This window comes from Rissa tridactyla, chromosome 5 (genome assembly GCF_028500815.1).
Source record: "Rissa tridactyla isolate bRisTri1 chromosome 5, bRisTri1.patW.cur.20221130, whole genome shotgun sequence".
NCBI lineage: Eukaryota > Metazoa > Chordata > Aves > Charadriiformes > Laridae > Rissa > Rissa tridactyla.
In genome coordinates, this window is record NC_071470.1 from 45847277 (window position 1) to 45862844 (window position 15568).

The 15568-nt window shown below is 38.1% G+C and overlaps 1 protein-coding gene across 6 annotated transcripts in view; it reads right to left on the minus strand.

The window, feature by feature from the left end:
* Positions 1-1430: 1430 nt before the first annotated feature.
* FNIP2 (folliculin interacting protein 2) overlaps positions 1431-15568 on the minus strand; it is a 51945-nt gene continuing 37807 nt past the window's right edge. For 5 of the 6 annotated variants that reach the window (XM_054202854.1, XM_054202851.1, XM_054202849.1 and 2 more), the window contains 5 exons: positions 12649-13966; positions 11690-11846; positions 10331-10531; positions 6574-6689; positions 1431-5324 (listed from right to left, as the gene is read on the minus strand). In XM_054202854.1, the coding sequence (XP_054058829.1) occupies positions 5246-5324; positions 6574-6689; positions 10331-10531; positions 11690-11846; positions 12649-13966 (1871 nt within the window). In that variant the 3' untranslated portion in view covers positions 1431-5245. The other variant, XM_054202853.1, reaches the window with a different exon arrangement.

The following is a 15568-nucleotide window of genomic DNA, read 5'->3' on the forward strand; positions in this document are numbered from 1 at the left end:
TGGAGCAATCTCACTGCCTTTCTCTCTTGCTCCTAGCTGAGAGGTCCCATCTCTTCCCTTGCCCTTACACTACCTCTTACTGGAGGCAAATCCAACTTGTTAACCCAGCAGACATCCGTCAGCGGCTTTTCTTCCTGCAAATGTGCTGCACCTGGCCATGAGTGATTTAATGAGCACCAGAGCAAGCCATAGCATAAGCAACTTGCAGATGCAGCTAGCATGAGAGGAGGAAAGACTGGACAGGGTATCGGGCTCTTCCTCTTGTTATAGGGGTTAGCTATTAAATTATGTCAAGCTTTCTCATGAAAGCATAGACTTCAAAAGAGGGATGGCTCCTACACAATTTGGCAGGAGAGCTGGAGTGAGGTTAGAGCTCACCACAGCACCAGCATTTGATGTACTTTTCACACTAAAAAAGCTTTCATTCTCATAAACACGAAATCCGGTCAACCTCTACAACAGGTCACCATTTGTGCAAGAGTACTAACAGGAGCACAAATTACGCAGGAGTCATAGAAGACATAAAGACATAGAAGACAACACAACAGGCATTTCTCCTTATTTCAAGTGTGTGCACACAAGCATTTAGCACCTCTGAGCACAAGAAAACAAGTAGATTTATTTCCAGATTCTCCAGAGCTGATAATTACTGCAGCCAAACCAGAAAGCCAGAAGCTGTACTCAGAGCACTATGAAAAGTCCTCAATGCCAAAGTTCCTGGGATTTTGTTTCATTTCCAATCCTTGTTAGCCTGACCAACGCGCAAGTCTCAAACATTTCAGTCTACAGGCAAGAAGTGCTTCCGCCTTACAAATCAGACTATACCTGTTCAAAGATGTTCAGCATAATTACAGTTGATGATCTCTTCTCCATTTTTATTTCGTAAATAAGGGCTTTCCAGTAAGCTGCAGAACACTAAATAGACATTCAGGTCATGGAGAATTTGACACAAATTGAAGACCTCTTTATTTTAAACTAATTTATGTCAAGTCCGTCATCCAATTCATAAGCTAGTAAACACAAGGTGTCACTCATTCCTGTTAGGTTGAGTAATTTTAAAAATTGGATATATTATGTAAAAGCAACACACTTTTCAGATAGCTCTTTTCACATGCATCTGAGCCAGCACACAGGTGTGTGGAACCTCTGCAGGATCTATTCCAACAGTCTTCACTTTCCATTATTTTTTGCAATTAGTTTTCACACTATAAGAGCTCTTGTTTACATCTAAGAGAAGTAAATCTTCCAAAGACAGGATAGTGTTCAAACAGGTTACAAATTTTGTGAAGCCTTCCTGTTAGACTTTTCTTGCACCATTTACTTACCTCACTAACGGGTTATCGGATGTCCACACGCTATTAGATCTCAGCTACAACAACATGAACAGCTACTTCAGAAGTAAGTTTTAAAAAGGAAGATACGAAATACCATTTACGTTTGTTTCAGAAAGTTTATTGCACCAAATGCCGCAGAGAAATAGACCAAAATGATAGCATACATAAACAACTATAAGAAAAAAAAAAAACCATGTAGTTTGACATCGGTATTCAGTCATTCCTAAAAAAGCCTATGCTCTTCAAACATGCAATAGCAACACACATTTTTTTCTACTATGGAAAACCTGCTATGTATGTCAAATTAGCCCACTTGACCTCAAAAAAAAAAAAAAAAAAGTCTAGCGTATATTCAGCAGTTCAGACTCGATTTTGATTTGGGTCCTTTTAACTGAAGTAGAAGTTATACTTGAGGGACAAGAGATCATTTTGTGTAAACTTTATCTACAAGAGTTTGGTGTGTCTGAAAAGGGGTTTTGACTTTAAGAGTAAAGATGCATATAGTAGGGAGTGGGGAAGATCAGTCCGTAACTCTGGAGGATGCCACTAGAAATGTGAATTACAGAATCGGCGTCCATTCGTTTCTTTTGGGTAGAAGAAAGTTGTATACGTTAGTTCAGAGAGTACCTACTTAAAATGTTTAGATCTTGGTATCGTTTGGGGTTAAAGAATTCATTTAGATTAAATATTACAATTTAGCAGTTCATTCCTCCTCTCCGTGTATGAAGGTTTAGTCTTGCCTGAAAAAAAGCATACATTCTTTAAATTGCACTGTGTAAACTGCATTTATGTGGGATTTTGGAAAGACTGTGCACTCCCACTTAACCAAGAAAGTATGTATTTAAATTTACAAAAAACTACATAATACTGATAAAACCAACTTTGGAATATTTGAAAATTTAGCTACATTATCAATTTTAAACACATCTGTACATTCATATCACTTTTCATCCTATTAAAATAAAAACAGAAACATGCCCTAAAGATGTCTAACAACACATCTGTAAATATTTACTGCCCTGTCATGCCACACTAATTTACATAAACAGCAAGATGCTACCAAAAACAAGTTAAAGACTTAGAGTCAAAAAAAGCCCTAGAAGGTGGAATCCTGTCAACTGAGGTAGTACATTTGGTGGAGGGGAAAATATATATTTAACTTGCTTTAGACTAAAGCCTTTTAAAGGTAATAAACAGCTTTAATTTTGGATTTTCTTTCCCCCAAAACTAAAATTGTGAGAACAAGATAGTTCATCATGTGATTTCTGAAGAGCAGCAAAATGTTAGAGAAAGCAGCAAGAACTATAAAGTTTTAGCCTGGGCTGAAGAAAATCCAAGTGCTTTTGACCGTCGGCTCACATGCCACCCCTACGTTAATTTAATGTCTTGCCAAAAGGCAGATTTTAAGAAGAATTTTCCTTAAATAGTTGATGTAGTAAAATCAGGCGTTACTGATCATGGTATCAGTCTTGAAATCACTGAATGTTGGCTGACCTTTGACTTCCTTAGTATACTCTATGATAACAAAAGCACATATTTCTATGTTAGCACATATTTCTTTGAAGAATTGTCAGAGTCTGTTCAGATAAGAACCCAACTAATACTTTAAGAGAACTGGAATTGACTTTTCATGAACTCAGCTACTACTTAAGAGTGACATAAAATAGAGAAAGTACATGAGGATTTCTATATACACTCAGGGAAGCAGTTTCAGAGTCTTACACATGCGCGCACACACATTCTCCACCATAGGGATTTGGTGGTTTAGGAATATGTGACTTGCTCTATGGTTCTTACTGTGTCTTAACCTCGTGGAAGAGAGAGCGATATCTGCTAACAGCTATAGGCAGAGGTAAGTTTACTTTCCAGCAGACAGAAGGATTCACAGACCAAAGATATGAAAACTTTGCCTAACTATAAAGCAGCAGGAGAAAACCTGAACCATAGAAAGATTTTAGCCTTTTTAGGAAGAATGCTAGGGACAAGTATGAAAATGTGACAAAAGAAACATCTGGAATGTCAGGTCAAAACCCCAGTGTATAAGGAACAGCTTTAGAAGCATTGTATCAGAATATTAAGTATCCCTCCGCTTGGAAACAACCTCTCGTCACAGTAGGTCAGTCTACCCATTTCCTTCAAAGAGCAACACAAGGTTAATCAAGACCCCCCCCCATCACATTTAAACAACTCACAATATGCACATTTCATTATTTCAAATCATTGAAAGTTTACTGTAGAAAAGTCCAAACATCAAGGTAGTAGGAAATAAAACCACTTTTAATAAAAGCGTGTCCCTTCAGTGTTAAAAATCTGTAATCGCCAACGAGGAGAACTCACAACCAGTGACCAGCAGTTTCTTATCAGAATTCACTACTCCCAAGCAATCGTGGTGCTAGCAATTTGCTTGCAAGCTGACAATTTCAGACACCTCATTCATGCTGGCTCACAAACAGAATGGTCCAACAGCGAGTTTTCCATTTCTTTAAGAGTGTTTCTTTTGATCCTTTGTTCTCTCCTCAGTCTGGTCCATAGTTTCATATCCAGCTTAACAGTGCTTTACGCAAAAAAAGTAATTTTTATTTTATACATTCGTGTTATCAACCACATGAAAACAGTAAAGTACAAAATTTTATTTTGCTTTCTAGAAACACAGAAGGCCAGTATCAACTAGTGGAGAAGTAGTTTCTGGTCTCAGAGTAGTTAACCTATGAAGGAAAGGCACCCAGATGATAGTTTGAGATTTCTGTAGAATCAAAAAGGGTAATTGCAAACATTCATAATATCAAATATTGGGGTTCACCCCCTACATTTCATTTTACTTCAAACAATGCTCCTCTTTTATTCCTACTTAGAGTGACAGCTAGTAGCTGGAAAAAAAGTAATACTTTTGACTAGAAGTTTGGGGGGGGGGGGGGGGTTGGTTGGTGTCTTTTATTTCCCCAATAAGATTGTCTTCAGTTTGTGCCAATCTCTTGGTGTACGTGCACACAGATGCGCGTTAACAGCACTGGTATCATACAGAAGTTTGTCAAATCCATACTCCTCGGAGACAGTAATACTTGATGACACCAAGAAACAGGTTTAGTTCCCAGGACTACAGTCATACAGAAACTCAAAAGAGTTATTGAAGTTGCATCAGCAACAAATGTAAACTTGTAGCAGAAATTCCATAAGGCTTTCCCACAAAATCCCTATCTTGGAAGTCCATTCCATTCCACTTCTAGCCACGGGCTCATTCGAATGCCTCCTCATGACAACAGAAACAGCCACAGCTTTCTTAACCTCTTGTCCTTAAAGGGAAAAGTCTCATCACCTCATGCACACCTCCATTCAATGTAACATTTGGCTGCTGAATCCAGGTTCCTTGTTCTGAGCCCATCACTTCTACTTATACAAACTCATGCATACGCTCTGCAAGAAAATCACGTCCCACCTAATATGCTTGTGTATAGGAATGCTATATACATAGTTTACAGCTCCTCCTCCTCCCCAGCAAAGAAACATACACCACACTCACAGGCATAGGATTACGAAATACATTCTAACCCACTTGTTCTTTTAACTGTTACTTCATGGTTTTGAGCAGCGTTTTGGATGGCAGCTCCGGGTCTGCCATATAGTGTTAACTTTTGTCCTTTGAATAAAAATAAAATGCACAGATACAGTCACTTTCTTGATTTAAGTCAGAAGTGAGATTGTAAGAAAAACCTGAATGCCTTTTACGTTATGTAAACTGAAGTCCTCCGATAAAACATCCGGTTGAAATCAGAATCCAAAGGTGGTAGAATGTACAGTCATCACCTGCTTTCCTCAGTGTTCCCCTTTACCAGTGTTTGGCACCTCTGTTCTTCATTCAACGTTCCCATTTTCTTTATTTTACTTTAAGGGAATGACTATCCTGAGATCGCAATTTATAAGAGTATTTGAGCAACATACGGGGAATGAGTACTTGCTATAGCAGCCAGCAAAGGCAAGTCATTGGATTCAATCCTGGAAATTAAAAAAAGAGAGACTTTAAAATATAGCCACTTTCACAAAAGATCAACACAAAAAGATATTTTTTTATCCACTTTAAAGAAACTGGAAGTGTCTTGCTATAACTGAGTTCATTGTTTAATTATTTATTGCCATTACTCATACATACCAGTAAACGTAGGTAATAATGTTTAAAACCAAGAAGTATGCTACCATTTTAGTCAAAAGATAGCAGTATTACATTTTGTGGTATATAATCTTTTGTGGTTTAAATAAAAACTTTTATTTCTTTGCTAAACTGTAAGCCTTAGCTTGTAGTTTTACCATTCAGTAGGCACCAATAAGCCCATTTAAGAGAGTACTAAACATCAGCTTATGGAAGACTGTGCACTTCATGTTTTTAATATAACTCAGTTCACCATACAGTAGCACTTTCTTAATAAAATGACAACAAGCTGGAATTATTAATTATCATGCAATAACAGTACCAGGAATGTCTCTCAAATGCAATGGTCAGTTTCCAACCATTTCCAAATGTAAAGGTGTTCAAAGGCCAGGACATCTGTGTATATTCATATATAGATGTATATTTATACACACAGTGAGAAGAGTGCTTATCTCAGGGTTTCACTATTTACAGCTACATTTCTCAGTATCTCAGAAATCTTGAACAATCTGGATAAAGATAAATTAAGTTTTACCTACAGTGCTAAAACCCATCTTCTAGGGAAAGTGTGTTCACTTGTTTCCCTTTCCCCCTCTTCTGCTGTCAGCAGATGCATCCCTAAAGGTTGTATGCCAATCAAGTACTATTATTAGAAGACAGCTGCCAAACAGGACACCTGTCTATTTTCCTACACCTGCTTTTTGAGAACCCCTCTTCCTTCAAGATACAACTGCACCACCTAACCTTCCAAAAATTCTCAAGTATTTGTTGGGATGAAGTTTTCATTAAGGAGAAAGAAAGAGTGTGCACAAATGTGTGGATAACCTCCTAATGACCAAAATCCAAACTTTCTCCATTCTGAAGGTTTAAGAATGACAAGTAATTTGTTCTTGTTGTAGAACTGTGTCTCCTCCTGAATTACAGATGGCTTAGTAAAACCCCATATTACACTTTATTAGGCACGCGGAAGAGGAAAGTGCTAAATCTGAAGTAAGCAAGTCCTCATCATGGAACATGATGTCAACATTCAGAAACTGAAGAGGAAAATAACTGCCCCAAGTTTTGCCATTGGTTAAGATCGATACCTGCAATACTCACCCTAATACAATTCCTAGTTCTTTTACATGCACTCTTGTATGTCCTCGCAGATATTCCGAAAGCATTTTGCTTTTGAGATACATCTCCTGTAGTCTATCCTCAAGATGCATTATGCACTGTAAACACAGACCAAAAACCTCAGAGTGGCTTTAGGAAATTTTACAGAAATTAAGCATATCATTTTAGCTTCTGTCTTTGCTAGAACATCTTTCAAACTAAATCTCCATTCCAAAATCCAGGAGAGGCAATTAGTTTTGCTACAGCTGTGCTAGGAACAGTAAGAAGTTACACTACACCCTCAATGGGACCCCCCTCAGAGAATTGGGGCATTCCAGCTTCCTTGGGCAGAAAGTTTATTGCACAAACTGCACATCCATTTTCCGCTGAAGTCAGCCACAGTGTTTCTGCCGACTTAAATAGTTTTAACCAGGTTCAAAGACACTCAAGACATCTTACTAAGAATCATATCAGAATACTTGAATGAAGATGTCTTTGTTATAAATCAGTGCTATTTTTTCTGAAAGACTCAGTTTAGACAACAGTTCCTAAAATCAGCACTCTAGCTCAAGGTATCTGCCATTCAAGAAACTAACACTCAAGAAGCGGAAGACACCATCATCTTATTCATCATAAAGTTATAGCTCTCTTGCTCACTACTTTACTGTAGAAGCTAGATTACATATCCTTTTTAGGCATTTGTTTTTATTAGTCCAGGGTACTTCTAGTTTAAAAGTCCTTAAACATTTGATGCTGTTTGCCAAAAGGTTCAAGTTGAAATACCAAATTAATCACTCCCCTTTTCTTTCAGCAGTAGCATGCTAGAAATGCATATTATTTTTAAATACAGTGACACATGGTAACTTCTCATACACCAACTGCAGAAGAGCAGATGAACCTTAGCTTCAGAGAGAGAGGGGGGTTTTTTTGGCAAGACAAGGTCAGTAGTAGGATGTCTTCTCAAGGTGAGTGTTCTAGACCAAAGGTACATTCAATTCAATATTCCTTCTTTCCACAGGGATGACCACTTCAAACAAGTTAAATTAGTTCAGCTTTCCAAACTCCAGGAGATGAAAGCAGGAGGTGCATGCAGAATCTCACATTATCAGAGGCATAATCATCCGGCAGGCGTAGACAGCAATTAGAAACAGTAGCAGCAAATTGCTTCAGGCCATTGTCCAATCTACTTTTCAGGTTGAATGAAAGCTATAACTATTAGAAATGAGATCCTGTGAAACCAGTTTTACTAATTAAAAAATAATGAGCAAAAAAAGACTCATAGGTAGCCTACCATGTATTTTTCTTATGGTCTGGAGCAAGATGAAGATTTTAAAAAGCGTGCTACATAGCAGTAGAATAAGATCACTGTCACCAGTTGAGGAAAGGCAAAAGCTTTGTGAGAGTACTTTGATGTATTTGCTTCAAGCAACTTTTCACTCAAGTCATTATAATTGTGACACTTCTGATTCTAGCTGAAAGAGAAACATTCTTATCTCTTCCATTACAGGTAACCCTAATGCAAAAAGCCTCCGAGCACTTCCTCAGTGGTTCAGGGGAGCAAGCAGTGATTCACAAAGTAGCAATTCAATATATTCCAATTCCAGTACTCGTGCTAGAGGATTATGGATTTTTATTATTTTAAGTTGTGAGGGAGCAAGTAAGGAAGAATCCCACATTATTCTAAAAGAGAGACTCTTTACATAAGATTATCTGCTCCTCCTGAATGCCAGCAAAGAATCAAAATGTTTTTCCCCATAAGCTCGGTGCATGAATCCATTTTGTTCAAAGTGTCCGCATTAAGCGAGGTACAGAAGTTTTTTTTTTTTTTTAATGTTAGCTTCCTCAGCAGCTTTTCTCATTGACTAAATGGAGAAAAAAATAAATGTCAAGTCACTTCTAAAAATAGAAAGATAGCTTGAAAAGAGTTTAAAGGTGAAAATAAAACTTTTTGACATATTGCTGACATGCAGCAGTGGTGATCATCACTTCCCTCTCACCCAGCATACTGCAAAGCTCTCTGCAGGATGGTTACCAGTCTGAAGTGCCACAACAAACATATCACCACTTGCCTTTCATTCAGTCTCAAATTGGATTTTGTTTTTCGTTGTGCCACAAAAAAACCAAAACACTTATTCATCTGAATAGTAACTGCATGCAAAGAAACATACGCTCCTAAAGGAAGCTTCAAACATACTGCATTATGCTCAACTCTGATCAGTATTAGTACATATGTTTTCATCAAAATTTAAATCAATACAGTCACTACAATAAAAGAGTCACACTTCTCCCCCTAGAGTTTAGTGGAACACTTAACTTCCGCGCACCGATGGTTCTGTTTCAGCAAAGTGCTGTAAAATCCACTGACAGAAGGATCAAAGTGTCTCCAATGTGGATTACAGAGAATTTACAAGCTACTAGCACTGTCACTTCCCTGTTCCTTTTTGTAAAAAAAAAAAAAAAAAGGGACATAAAAAAAACCCTGAAAAACATTCCACCTCCAAACCCCTCCCACACCACACAAATCATACAGAAGCTGCGTACACAAACCCTAAGGCAACATCAGAAAGAACACTTCCATTGCAGAATCAACTATTCAGTTTAAAAATGCCAGAATTTAAGGTGTTACTGTGCAAGTGCTAGGATGTAATTTTAACCAAAGTTGCATATTTTTCGATGCCCAGAAGAATCCAGAGACAACACTGACAGTGTACCCACATATTTTGCCTAGCACTTGACTTCCAGAACTTATCATAATCAATACCACCAATTTTATCCAAAACCGTGCCAACTAATACTATTTACATCTGTTCACATTTAGCTCTATCTTCCTCTTCTATCTGCTGGTACAGTCATTACACAGGCTTCCTACAAAGTTTCTTAAGTCTATCTGCTGAAGGACAAACCAATTCTGTTAACTGAAGAATGGGCCATTACCAAAAAACCACCCCGTCTCCCCTCACCTACAATCATACACTAAAAACTGTATTATAATTACCACTGTCAGACTTGTGGGTAATTTGTAATTTTGTCATAATCAGCAAAACCAGCATTACAGATTTGCTATGATGAACTCTACTACTACTGAGGACAGGAAAGGATGCTGTGGGATAGGAGTATGCAATATATCAAAGTAACATCCCCTGCTGCAACCCACCCACCCCTAGGTGTTTTCAGGTTTCAGTCTCCTCCCAGCAATCCTATGGAGATACCAGGAAGGTTATCTGAGACAGCACTTGCTGACAGGGTTGGCTAAAATATGCACTAAACAGAAGGGTCAAGTAAACACGCAGAGTCACAATTATTTGATGAGGAGAGAAAAGAAGCATCTACTGCATGGGTTTGGACAGAAAGCCCAAGAATAGAAAGTTGTATGCTAGAAACAGGCTTGAGTAGATAGAAGCTTCAACAACATAAAGAGTGCAGAAGTGCAGAAATTATACAAACAAAAAAATAAAAGCCAAATTTAAGACTCCTAATCATAAACACACAAGGGCCATGCTAAAATTGTATAAACAACTTTAGTTTTGGCATATGTATTTCAGAGTAGTTAACTTTAATCTGATCCTATAGATGTAAATTACAGATAAAACAGTATCTGTTCCTGGACTGTAGCACGCATTCTTTTAAATATGTTGACCCAACTCTGCATTATTTCAGGCGTTAGTTCATTGGTGTCACAACACCGCGTACAAAACTCTGCATTTACTATCGAAGCTAAGCAATTTTCATTAGCTTCAGTCTTCAGTAAAGAAATACTTACAAAGTCAGCTGGGACATTGAGTTTGTAAAGCTGTAAAATAGACTGCAATAAACTGGATACTTGACTTGAAACCAAAACATCCTTGCCTAACTTCATATTGTCCATCATCTTTTTCTGGCTTGTAGCTACTTGCACGTTCCATTTATCTGTATCTGCAATAATGCAGACAGCTTCTGCTATGGGCTCATCTAGCACTGGATGCTGCAACAGATACAAAATACAAACATGATGTGACACTCGTATACATTTCCACAACTCCGTTTGAGGTTCCACTTTTATTCACACTGAGGCAGGGAATAAGAAAGTGGTCCAATGAATGTTTTGGTCCAACAGGAAACTAAAGGCATCTCAAAAATGACAAGGAGTAGCAGCTTCAGTGACAGAGTTTATGTTCAGCAACACTGGGTCAGTTAAGTCATAACTGCCAATTTGATCAAGGCATTTAATTATGCTTAAGTAATGCTTCAAAATCACTATTCCAACATTTTTTTTCTTCAAGTATTCCACCTTCCCTGAAAAGATAAGTTTCTTCCAAAATGAAGAGAGTAATAATTATACTGGTCCAGTGATGGTGAAAGTATGTTTCAGAGCTACGTGAGGGATTTCACTATGCACGATCAAGGCAGGGTATGTATGAAGAGACAGTAACCCATTAGACCAATCTGATGTTGTTTAAAGTAGTTACATATACACACATCGCTGTTTTGGATAGTACATGAACTCATTCCAGCAGGATGATTCTTAATTGCTCTAGAGACAAGCTGTTCACCATTACTAGATAAACATTTAAAATTGCATACTAAGGTGACAGTTCCTTTAGTGAAAGGTTAGTTATAAATTAGTTATATAATTTAGGAGTGCCTAAAGTAGAGTAAGAACACGGCAAAGTTCTTACCTACTGACAATTACCTTCTGTAGTTAGTCATTTCTGCTACAGTCTAGTATAACATAGGCCTCCACAAGACTTCATCTCCCTTGCGACACATGCGACTAAGTGACAAAATAAGATGTTTCAACATTTTTATGAAATATAGATAACTGTCTGCTATTGTGACTGAAGAGAGAAACAGTTTGAGGGTTTTTTTCCTTGTTTGTAAATTGAAGCTGCAAACAATTTTCCTTGTGTTTATCTTTGAAGAGAAGCCTTAAGAGAGTATAAAAAAAAGCATATGTGATTGTTGCGTGAACAGGATTTGCACACAATGAGTTAAGGGCTTACATCTTTCAAGAAGGAAGACCCGTCAGGTGTTGCTGTTCAGAATAGGGAAGTAGAAAGAAACCTATTCAAAAGGACCTGCTTCTATAGATCTCAGTAATACCACAACTCCTAAAATGACTCAGAACGGTACTTAAACTCACATGCATTGCATGAAGTAGGTCTGCTAGTAGACACTGCTTGAGTTTTTCATCATTATTTATTCCATGCAGCACTAGATCAGGTATATACGTATGACAGTAACCACCTAGAAGTGATCTTCCAAAATTTTTCACACATTGACTGCTGATTGTATTTGACCTGAAATACAGAAATACAAAGCTGGTAAGATTCCTGCTTGACAAACTGCATTCAGATTTTACATGAATGCAGTTTATTTTATCACCCCTGCTTCTACTGAAAATATTAATCAACATTTGTACTCCAAATACATTAAGTAAACCAGTTCCTGGTACTCTTTGAAACAAGGATTTTAAAAGCTGAATTTTAACAATATATTAATTCCTTTAAACTTATGACAAGGCAAATCTACATGTATTAGAGCTTGTGGTATGTATGAGCTCCCCGTTCTGCATCTAACATATTTGCTAAATTTGAGTTTCCTCCAACTCAACCCGAGAAGCAAACCTTTTCTAGCTACCTTAAGCATCTGCAAGCTCCATGTGCACCTGTAAAGCTCAGAAGTTTTCAAATATGATACCCTTATTTATTTCAAATCTGTCTTTGATTTGTCAAATATGTCAAATCTAAAGAGTTATTGGTTTAAGCAAAGCTGAAGTTCTGCTTGTCCTCAGATGTTCTGTCCACACGTCTACATGAAATGCTGCAGGCAGTTTATATAAAAAAAGTTTGATCGCTTTTTATTAGACATTTGAAGAACACCTTTGTCACAAGACTTCACTATCTAAAACTGCTCTGTCTTGGCTTTCTTTTTGCCAAGTCTTTTCACAAAAATCCTAACCACATCAGTGTCTGTTATAGATTTGTTTGCAAGGCATTCAGTCAAGATCCCAGAGGATTTCAAACTTGAAACCCTGAACATCTCTAAAGTAGCTGCAGATTTTGACTCCATTTAGTTCTAAATTAATTAAGACTTCATTACCTTGGTAAAGGAAGTTCTACTTCTGCAAACTCTTCAAGCCTTTTGCTGACGTTATCATGATGCGCTTCCTCGGGGATACAACAATCACCTTCTTCATCACTGGCTCCAAGAGCACTGTCTGAACTCTCATTCCTTGGAATGTCCCCTTCAACTCTGAAGGAGATTTTCCTTCCAGCGTCCCCATAGGGGACATCTTTAGCACCTACTTTAGGGCAATCCTGTTTGACAGCAGAACCTACTTCTACACAGCCAGGGGAATAGTTATCCAGACTGCCAGAGCATAAAGTTCTAGTTTCTTTCAGGTTTGGCAATTTTACAGTTTCTATGTTATCTGTGGGCAAAAGTGGTTCACTAGATACTGTGTTCGCTAAATTCATTTCAGTTCCTTTACTTTCCATGTGTTTATTAAGTGTAGTCTCCTTCCCCTCACAAGGTGGGATTTGTGCAGAACAAACATTATGTTTACTGAAGGGTACAAAGGCAGCTTCACAACTTTCTTTTTGATTCTGGGAAGCATCCACAGTCAGATTTGTGGAACTTGAGGCACAGTGTATCACCTCCGGATTTTTTCTGAGTACTTTCAGATTTTCTTCCATTTCTCTTCTGTGGGTTTCTAAGTCTGACTCCGGTGATGCAGAACTTCCAATATGAAAGGTGACCTTTTCTAAGTGTGAACTCCTGTGGCCAGACCTTTCAGGACAAGGTAAGGCAGATGACCTACTAGACAATTGCTTTTCCACTTTTCTCTCATTCTGGTTCTTGTTCTTCTTCGCATCCATTATATCCTCTGATTTAGATAGATCATCAAAGTGGTAGGATACAATTCCTGTATCAGTGACAGTTCTTTTCCTACCATCAGCTGCTCCTTTATAGAAACTGCTAGTTAGACAGTCAATAGATGCTTCGGAGTTCTGACTGGCCTTTCCTATCGCTTCTCTCTTTTCTTTTGAAGATGCTGGGACAGCGTGAGTGCTTTCTGGGTCATGTACCCACTCTGCAACACCGTTGTTCTTACTTCCATCGTTCTTTGGAGGTAGGATTGGAGGCACAAGAGCAGGTTCATTTTTAACAGTGACAACCACATAATCAGACTCCTCTACCTCTCCCTTTTCTAGCGCAGTTGTGATCTTGCTCCCATTTAGCACTTGCTCTCCTTCCCCAGCCTTCTCACTCCATGTCAGCTGATTTTCCTGCAGCTCAGAGCACCGAATGAAGTAAGTTAGAACATAGAGCAAGCGCTGCACCAACTCCTTGCGTTTTCCAACAATAACAGTTCGAGTCAATCTAACTGGGGAGCCTATGGCACCGTAGAGATCACCTATACAGGAAAACAAAAATTTCACATACTTATGTTTGGTTGTAATATAAACTATACTGTTTAAATTCAACACATTTTGAAACAGCATTTACTATGGACACAAATCAGACCATTAATTTCTTTCACAGTAGGTTCATAAAAGTTTAAAACAAAGAATAAGAAAAGTCCTCTAGCACTTCTTATACCTGGCTTGTGTCCAGAAGGGTTTTTGGTGGTTTTGTGAGGGATTAGCTGTTATTACTCAGTTTCTTTCTGTTCAAAGCCACTAAGGTTTTATTTAAACGAAGCTTACAAGATATTATCACTTGGAAATTGACAGAACAGGGGGTAAAATGGAATATAGATCTAGCTAAACTCTGAAGCCAGCTATACTATTTTCTATTTTTCTACTAATTTTCTTTCACATCAAAGTAATTCTGGTTTATTGCAGTCTTTTTGCTGTTAAACACAAGAATTTTCATACAGTAAAATCTAAGTTATATTTTTCAGGACCAATATATTAAAAGAGCTCAAAAGGATTCATATTAGCTTAATAAATAAGTTTCTGAAGAAGAGGCACATGCGCTTCTATGTACTTGGAGTCAACCTCACTAACATGAACATTTATCTTTGGCAGGGGGTGTCGGAGAACTAGAAAATATATTCACTACTTAAAATACAACTGTAATGTGAAAGGTAGGTACTACAACATAATTTGAGTCCTCCCAAGAACTTCTTATTTGGTAGCTCATTTTTCCTGAAGAACTGCTTTTTTAACAAAAGTAAGGTCATGCATATCCTACTTTCAACATTTGTTTGGAGAGTGGTAACTACCTTCCAGCTGTCTATAATCCTCCATCAGCTGAAGGGTTTCTACTCCAAAGTTCTCGGAGAAGTAAGCATAGATAGCCAATAAAGGAACATTTACTTGCTCCATCTAATAAGCAAACATTCACATGCTCTATGATGGGTTAACTCAAGAAATATTTATTACCCGGTTGAGTTAACTCAATTGTCTTCACTTGACACCCATTAGAGAACACCCACTAGATTGTCTTTGCCTAACCAAACTGTGGCTGATGGGAGACAGCCACCAAAAGCTCAGTTTTCTTTAGCCACTGTAAGCGTTCACCTTGAAAGCAGGCTTCTCTGGCTTGAGGCTTTATCAGCTACCTGCTATCTACCAGATTGTTTTAGGTGCTAAGTCCTTGTTCAGGGTTGCTCAAATGTTCTGTACCGAGTTTGCCACCAGGATTTTGTACTAGACCTCAAGAAACAAAACTAAATGAAAGTTATATCAGAGCTTCAGGTAGGTTTCTACTAAGGGCAAGGGGACATCTGGTTTCAACATGAGGAGACTAAAACAGAAAAAAAAAACCACAACCCCCCAAACAACACATTTATGCCCAGAGCCCTCTTTGCCATATACAACATAAAAGGAATAAGGCTCCTGACTCCACTCCTGCAAAACAAGAATAAATGGGACAGTAATTCCACTGTCCCACACCTACTGTCTCCCCTGTCAAGATCTGCCATTTCCCATGATGCCAGCGATGCACTGCAGACGCTGCTGTGTGGTGACACCAGCGTGTTGTCTTCCCCCAGTTTAAAACACCCTTGCAA